The 7,899-nt window shown below is 50.0% G+C and overlaps 2 protein-coding genes across 4 annotated transcripts in view; one reads left to right on the top strand and one right to left on the bottom strand.

Annotated features, from left to right (window-relative positions):
* The window catches only part of LOC127589416 (thyroid hormone receptor alpha), a 38,036-nt gene that overhangs the window by 7,323 nt on the left and 22,814 nt on the right, over positions 1-7,899 (bottom strand). The gene's annotated exons all lie outside the window — the stretch shown is intronic.
* Positions 3,077-7,470, top strand: prl (prolactin). 3 transcript variants are annotated; one of them, XM_052048578.1, is made up of 5 exons: positions 3,077-3,291; positions 5,585-5,697; positions 5,813-5,920; positions 6,753-6,935; positions 7,026-7,470. In XM_052048578.1, the coding sequence occupies exons 1-5, from the start codon at positions 3,255-3,257 to the stop codon at positions 7,215-7,217; spliced, it is 633 nt and encodes a 210-aa protein (XP_051904538.1). In that variant the 5' UTR covers positions 3,077-3,254; the 3' UTR covers positions 7,218-7,470. The 3 variants fall into 3 exon arrangements, with proteins under 3 accessions (XP_051904538.1, XP_051904537.1, XP_051904540.1); XM_052048577.1 differs by lacking the exon at positions 3,077-3,291 and adding an exon at positions 5,021-5,130; XM_052048580.1 differs by lacking the exon at positions 3,077-3,291 and adding an exon at positions 5,029-5,130 and having other exon boundaries at positions 5,813-5,914.

Here is a 7,899-nt window from a genome sequence, read left to right as displayed (position 1 = left end):
TCAGTCCTGTGCTGATGTGCGGGAGGGAACGCCGGGAACTCGGAGGACTTAGTGCAGTGCAACCTGCCGGAAAGGAGGAAGAGGTGACATGAAATCAAATGTGGATTGTCTTTTAAAAGACGCCACTCCGGCCGCGCAAGGCCTGCAAGCCAAATGACGTCGGGTGCTAACATTGAGGTTAGGATGGCAAAACTCCCAGCTCATGAGGTCCCCTCCGTCGCCCTCTTCACACAAGCATCGAAGGCCTCCAGGAGGTCTTTGCATGCCTCCACTCCCTTCTCTGCCACACTGAAAGACACAATCACAAACATGGACACGTTAGTCCAGGACAGATTATCCAATCGATACACGTTGCATGTACTGCTTCGAGGCATACGTATCCAAAGAGAGCGAGAAAGCCAGAAATTGAGATGATTTCAGGATGCTACGCAGCGACAAACTCTGCGTCCGCCATTGCCAAAGTGCATTAGGGTGATGGAGCGAACGAAAGGGGGGAGGCCAGTGGGAGGAGTTCTGAATACAAAAGAAAGAGTGTGTGTGTGTAGACCCATCTGTTGGGCAGAATACCCCGGAGGAGGGGCTGAGCTGAGGGAGGGAGGCTGCGTGATGATGGCGTGATGACAAGGCACGCAGGTAGAAGGCTGAGAATCGACGGGGAGGGAGGGGCTGACATGTAGTCTAGCGCAAGTCTTGCTGAGCTCGTGGGCCGCCGCATCCGACTGGTTGGAGATGGGAAGGTTATTGATCGTCTTACATGACATAGTGACAGATTTGATGGACGTAGATTATGATTAGCATTTGAAATGATTTTCTAATGCTAACCGGTTGCCCACTATGTTGCCATAAAATAAGCTACAAATAAATTCAAAATTGTCAATATTTAAATAATTTACGCTGCACGTATTATTATTATTATTATTATTCTTTTGAAATCGAACTCTTGTATCGGATGTTCAGGGGTGGGGGGTGGTTGGTCCATTTTAGCCATACACATTCAAATGAAGTCAAACGTAATCCATGGGACTGTTTCTGCTGATGTGTTGTGTGGCCGAGTGCCTGCGCGTGACGCAACATGCAGCTGCTAGCTGCAGCTTAATCACTCAGCACTTGAACGTGCCGGCAGCCTGCCGAAAGCGGCGGAAGTGCCGTGTGCCCCGAAGGAAGTGCAGAGTCCTGAGATTACACCATAGGAGGGTTTCTGTGTGTGTGTGTGTACAAGGATGAGGTTGACGACGTGTCCCCGTGAAGAGCACTTTGTTACTAGGATTACAATAAGGGAGGAGGAGACGATGACATCACCCACCGCAGCCGTCACACAACGTTCGGGAAGGTCCTATGACAAGGGGCGTAATCGTACATAATCGCTTTGCTGCCTTCAACCCCCGCGCGAACGCCCGTCGTGGTTTGAATGAGCAAAATGCATTCCCCGCATCCCGTCGTCACCGGAAGAGCGCCACGGCGTCCTCCTGTCCGTCACAAAAGAAGGCCTGAATTATTTAGAACAATCCCGTTATCCTCTGGGGACCGACCGACACGCATCGGAGATCACTCGGCGGGTGTGCCGGCCCAAAAATAATGCGGAACATGAATGTGTGTATAATGATCTACCTAGCGATCTATCTATGGAGGCGTAAAAGTGCACGACATGATACTGAGAGGTGTGCCTTATAAGATACGCTAATGTCAGAGGAGCACTTGTTGGAGCGCAAGTTTGGAGAACGCAAAGGACAACGTTTTCCGTGCGGCTTTTGTACTGGGTCAAATTCAACCCGTGCGCGCTTGGAGAGCAAAAAATAGACCAAATGAAAGTGGATTTGAATCAGTTCCATGGGGTTTGCCTTCTAATGAAGTTCCGCTGTGGGCTGGGGCTCCAGAAAACGAACATTCGCTGAGTCGCAGCAGTATAAGGCCTCTCCTGACCGACTCAACATGCAACTGCAGTCAATCAGTAACGTGTGGCGGGTCAAGGGTAAAATGTGGGTGTGGGGGGGGGGGCACTGAAAGCCGATGCAATGAACGACACAATAGCGACCGCGACACGAGGGCTCTCTCGACCGACTTTTCAGCGCATTCCGAAAAGTTGACAAATTTTCAAGTGGGCCCTCTCATCCTTCCGCCTTTCTGTCCGCGAAATGGTTTGAATCAAAACAAGCGATTCAGAGAAAACGGAGTCCCCTCTTTTCCTCGGATCCGCCTTTGAAGGTCATTTGGGGGAGGGTTCTACTTCCGAACTCATGTCGATGAGAGCTCCGATGCCACACGATCATGTCGTCGTCAACTTTTTGCTGTCTTTGGCGTTCCCGAGAAAAAGCCGGTGTGGGCCAGAGCGGCAAGTTGAGATGCACGCACGGAGCCACTGACCCGTGACCCGTGACCTTTGAAAACTTTTTTGGCAATGGCCTTGGAAGGACTTCCCGATGGTTCTGCTTGCGGGGCCAACAACGGGCCGCCGCCAAGACCTTTGACAGGAGACGACGTTGAGAGAATGAGTTGGAAAGGCAGCCCCCCAACGCGTCCGACTTGGGTCTTATCTGACAGATCGCAAGAGAAGACAGGCGGGCGGACGCGAGCGGCTCACCGCGAGGCACTCTGGGAAGGGGAGGCCGGTGACGTAAGCAGATTCCCGGCTTTCATCCATGCGTAGCGACGGGCACGAAAGCCCCCCCCCCCGCTGTCGCATAGCATGCGTGTCCGACTCATCGCCTCCAACGTCGGGTGCCCCCCCCGCACCCGGCTTTTCATGACCTTGACCCCGAGACTCCGCTCACGCGTCACAGTGGCTTCAAGGAGCGCTCGCTTTGGCGGTGACTTTCAACGCGACTGCCATCGCCCTCTACCGAGACTCCATTTTAGCAGGCCCGAGTCGAGCGCTGACGGAACCAAGCCCCCCCCGACTGCTAAATCCGCTTGGAATTTCGGCGGGGTTTATCCAATTAGAAATCATTGTGGATCAGGCCATCGCTCGGTCGCGACATTTTGTGGCATTCGGTGCATTTTGTGGCATTCGGTGCGATGAGGCCTCAGCCGTTCACCGAATGTTGCGCAAAAAGTGTTGACACGCGAGCGCGTCGCTTACCATTTGTCCAGGTCAGCCTTGATACCGGCGCACGGAGCAGGAAGCGGGGCCTCGGCGGGGGCGGCGGCGGCGGCGCTCTCAGAGTCCGACATGTCTGCGGTGCGGATGGCAAGGTAGATGCTGCGGGGGTCCTGCTCCTGTCGTCCGAACGTCAGCGCGGGCGATCCGAGCGCCACCAATGGAGACACAGAGAGAGACGGCGGTCATGCGAGGGAGTAAGTGAAAGGGGGAGGGCGCGCGGGGATGTGGGAGGGGTCAAAACACGTGAGACCGTAGTGTGTGTCGGAGGAGCGGAGGAGGGGGGGGGTCAGTGACGCAACCTGACTTTGTGCGTTGTTGATCGGTAAACACTTCTGGGACGTAACAGGTTGCAAGAGACAAGAAGGGGCATTCGTTGACCTTTTTTTCCCCTTTTTAAAAAAAGAAAATCATGTCAGGGTCACCAGAGACTTTGATGCCAAGTGGAACTAATTATTGTCCCCCCCCAACACTTGGTTGAATGCTTCTAGATGAGACCGCACACGGTGCAAAAGTGACAATATGCCGGTGCGCCGCCAAGTGGCGAGCGGATGCATCGCAGCGTTTGCATCGAGCATGCGGTGAAAGGAAAGGAAACGTCTCATGTTCACGTCAAGGACAGAATTGGAGCGTGGACAAACCTGAGTTGGGATCGCATCGTTCGAACGTCATGGATGTTAAGAGAAGGAAGAGCCGCTTTCTTTTTTTTTTTTTGGTTTGTTTGCTTGAACTCACCATAGCGATGACTGCCGGTCTCCCGCTTCATTTTTGACACAGCAAACGGTGCTTTTCGTCTCAACCGGACATGACGTAGCGGCAAGCTTTTGCTAAAAAAATAAAATCAAATCAAAAAGTCAGCACACATTTCCACACTCGTGAAGCAACTTCCGGTCCAAACCTCCATTCATCTTTCTCAACGGCTCGAGCGGCACTTGTTGTCTGCCATTATGGCCGTCAGGCTCCGGCGGCGTCAAGCAAAAGCTCATTCATACGCCATTAGAAAAAGGCCGCGCGGTGTCCGGATGACATTAGCATCAAATGACATCCAATTAACCTTTCGAGCGGATGCGACGTTCGCCAATGAATGCGCTCCCGACTTTAGTCATGATTTCACTTTGTTAGTGTCAACCATTTTGTGTATTCGTCGCATTCTCTATGACACATTCAAAGCACGGTTTGGGGATATTCTGGTGGCAAAAAAAATAAAATCAAATAAGGGCTAACTCATAATTAATTAATTTTAATTATTTTTATATTTATTTTATTTAATTTTGATTTAATTAAATTAAATAATAACTTTTTTTTTCTTAACTTAACTCATTCACTCCCAAAGACGTTTTTAAACGTTTTTTTTTCGGGTGGCTGCGCCGGTCAATTATCTGGGCCACCACAAAAACTCCAAAATATATGTCACACGGCGACAGCAGGATATATCGTTCGAAGGCACGCTCGACTTGATAGCTTTCGAAATGAGATTGAAATTTAGCAGATGTCCTTTTTAAAACAAAAAAAAATGGGTGCCATGGTGTTTAAAATGGGGCCGATCACAGCAGATCGCAAAGGTCACTTTTATTGGTTTTAATTCAAGCGTCTCCGAAGGACGAATGAGAGAAATTGACGTCACAAGGTCATTGAGAAACATTGCAAGAACACGCGTGTTTTTATTCATCCGCGTCATTGTGATCAAGAAGCATTTTTTCCACTTTGGCGCCGCACCGAAGCGCCTCCGAGCCAACGTCCACCCGCAGCCGTTGCATTCATTCACGTCTCCCGGCACGAGGCCGGCGAAATCAAGCGGAGCAAAACAAGCGGCAAACAATTAGCGCCTCGTCTCGTCCCCTGCTGCATAAGCAAACGCTCGGAGCACGAGAAGTATAAAATGGAAGGAAATGGGAGTCCGGCCAAAGAGGCGACAGGCAAAAAGAGAGAGAAAAAAAAATAAAAGCAAACAAACAAACAAGCGCACAGAAAGGTCCGGCGCGAAGAAAGAAAAATGACTCACGGAACACGCAATGGGAGGAAACCCTTCATCACTGGTAAGAGAATCACACTTTTGGGGATTTGTCAAATCGTTATATGAAGTATGATTTATTTTTTTCCCCAAACATTTCAGGACCTGAAAATTATGTGTGTGTGTGTGTGTGGAATAAGTTTGAGGCCATTTGCAGCAGTTAATCTGCGTGAAATGACGGCGAGCGGTTGACTATTCTTCCACAAGCGAGACACATTTGCTCCTTGACAAATATGAAAAAAAAACCCATATTTCTTGATCTTTTACTTTCAAAGGTCCTTCAGTAAAACGAAGGTAAAAGATTCAAAGTTGAACTGACGAGGGTTGCGATGTGAGGGGCAGTTGCAAACTTTTGAACTCAAAGTGATTCGAGTGACCCGAAAACGCAACATTTTGTTATTTTTTTGTCTTTTTTTTTTAAACCAACTCGGGCGACGATGTGACGACCTTTGACCCCTGTCCCGGTTTTCTTTTCCAAGTGATGTATATGGTGGCGGTGTGCAGCGGCGTCCCCATCGGCGACCTGCTGGAGCGAGCCGCTCAGCACTCTGACAAACTCTACTCCCTCAGCACAACGCTCACCCACGACCTGGTGAGTCGGCGGCTTTGAAGCCGGACTCGCGCGAATCCAAACAACCTTCTCGCGAATTAGCAATGAAACGCTCGATCGGTCGCCGCCGGGAACTGACCGTATGCGTTCTCACCAGGACTCTCATTTCCCTCCGATGGGGCGGATGATGATGCCGCGGCCGTCGCCGTGCCACACGTCCTCCTTGCAGACGCCCGGTGACAAAGAGCAAGCGCTCCAGGTGTCCGTAAGCGACTTTTTCCAAATCTGCTCCGGGCGGGACCTGCTGTCGGCTTACTTGGGGTCTTTGGAAACGTGGACTGAGATCAATGTTGTGCGCCATTGCGATCATGACATCGGAGGAACTGAGGATGAGGTTGACAAGAGCAATCAATACAACACAAATACAAAGTGCATGAAAAATACGACTCACCTTCAGCGCATATGACGCAGAGCAGACTCGGTGCGTTGAGAAAAGTCCGTATTTGAAGTCGGACTTTCCCGATGCTTCTTTTTCTTGAAAGTCTTGGGCTCCTCTTCTCGTCCTTTCCAAAGACGTTTGTTTTACTCATTTCGCTAGGTCCCGGGTTTCATTTTAGCGCTAACCTATCACGTGACTGATGAGGATAATCTTTGGTAGCCTTCAGAGGCAGCAAACGAGGCCCGAAATCATTTCCATTCATTCTCATGATAGACTGGTCTCAAAACATCAGCGATATTTGGCTTTGTTCACTTTTTTTTTTTGTACTTCTTGACTCTGCGTCAAGAGTGACATACTGTAGACGAATGTAACAGAATCCGGTAGGTTTTCAAAATAAAACGGAAGTCATGTGAGTTACAGTAATCGCTCGATATATTTTGTATAATATAATGTATATTAAAAAAAAAGAAAATCCTCAAAGCACCGAAGCCGCGATAAACGAAGCGCAAAGTAGCGAGGGATCACTGTATTGATTGACACGGCTTGATTGTTTCGAATTTTCAGGGTCTCGGCGCCTCCACTTGATGTTTTCTTCTCCTTGCCTAACGATCCATCCCAAGCGTCCCTCAGCCGAGCGCGCTGCGTTTGTCTTTTGCAGGAGTCGGAGCTGCTGTCGCTGGCTCGTTCCTTGCTCCAAGCCTGGGCTGACCCCCTGGTGGTGCTGTCCTCTTCTGCCAACACCCTGCCCCACCCGGCCCAAAGCAAAATTATCAACAAGATCCACGAGCTGCAGGAGCATTCCAAGAACCTGGGAGACGGCCTGAACGTCATCTCCGGCAAGGTCGGCGCTTTCAAATGAAGATTCGAATGCCTTTTTTTTTGTTTTTGTGACCTCGCTTCATAAAACATCAAATACGTCTCGCTCCCGTAGATGGACCCGACGGCTCGGACCATTTCCTCGCTGCCCTACAGAGGGGGCAATGACGTCGGTCAGGACAAGCTATCCAAACTGATCAAAGTCCAGTCCCTCCTGTCCTGCTTTCGCCGAGATTCGCACAAGATCGACAGCTTTTTGAAAGTCCTCCGTTGCCGGGCGGCCAAAATGCAACCTCACTTGTGCTGAAGGGCAAAGCCCGCCCAACGGAAGGCCCGCGGGCTCTTCTTTTGGCAACGCTCGGATTGTACAGCGACGCTTCCGAGTGCGACGCCGCACCATTTGGATGTCTTGATGTCAATTCATCGGGATGATGATGACGTTGTCACTTTTCACGTCATTCTTCGACAGTCAAATAAGCCGGCGTTGATGGAAAAAGCTAGTAAAAATGTTTTTTGACTGGGCGTGACAATTGGGATGAAATAAAAGAAACGCCTTCCTATTCCCGTGCGATATCTTCCTTACTTTCATGAAGGCTTGAGAAGTTTTTCCACTTTCCACCTGTCGTGTTAACGTGGATAACTTTTATTTTTATACTTTCCCGAAGCGTGTATTCTCTCTCAAGTCACTCTCTCGTCTCCCGCTCTCTCTCGGCGCACACTCATGACGTAATCGCCCCGCGACTCTATCGTCATGCTGTACAGTGTACACAATTACACCACACCACCGTTGACAGCGTTCGAGGCCAACAGAGGGAAAGATGATCACGAACGGCCCAACTACCCAAAACAGAACTAGAACGGATAACAAAACGCAATGAATCAATACAGCCAAGGTAAAACAGCTTGAAAACAAAGTCTGGTACTCGTGATGAATTGCGATGACGTGCGCGTCGAGCCTTAACACGCCTGACTTTGCGCTGTACATTGCG

This window comes from Hippocampus zosterae, chromosome 17, assembly GCF_025434085.1.
Source record: "Hippocampus zosterae strain Florida chromosome 17, ASM2543408v3, whole genome shotgun sequence".
Taxonomy (NCBI): Eukaryota; Metazoa; Chordata; class Actinopteri; order Syngnathiformes; family Syngnathidae; genus Hippocampus; species Hippocampus zosterae.
The sequence above is the reverse complement of the archived record's forward strand: the minus strand, read 5'-3'. Positions and strand labels throughout refer to the sequence as shown.

Excerpts from the sequence above, each read along its gene's own strand:
- prl (XM_052048577.1), top strand. The coding sequence starts at position 5,088 with ATGACTCACGGAACACGCAATGGGAGGAAACCCTTCATCACTG. Across the intron at positions 5,131-5,584 it reads GAGGAAACCCTTCATCACTG|TGATGTATATGGTGGCGGTG; the intron begins GTAAGAGAATCA and ends TTCTTTTCCAAG. Across the intron at positions 6,936-7,025 it reads TGAACGTCATCTCCGGCAAG|ATGGACCCGACGGCTCGGAC; the intron begins GTCGGCGCTTTC and ends TCGCTCCCGTAG.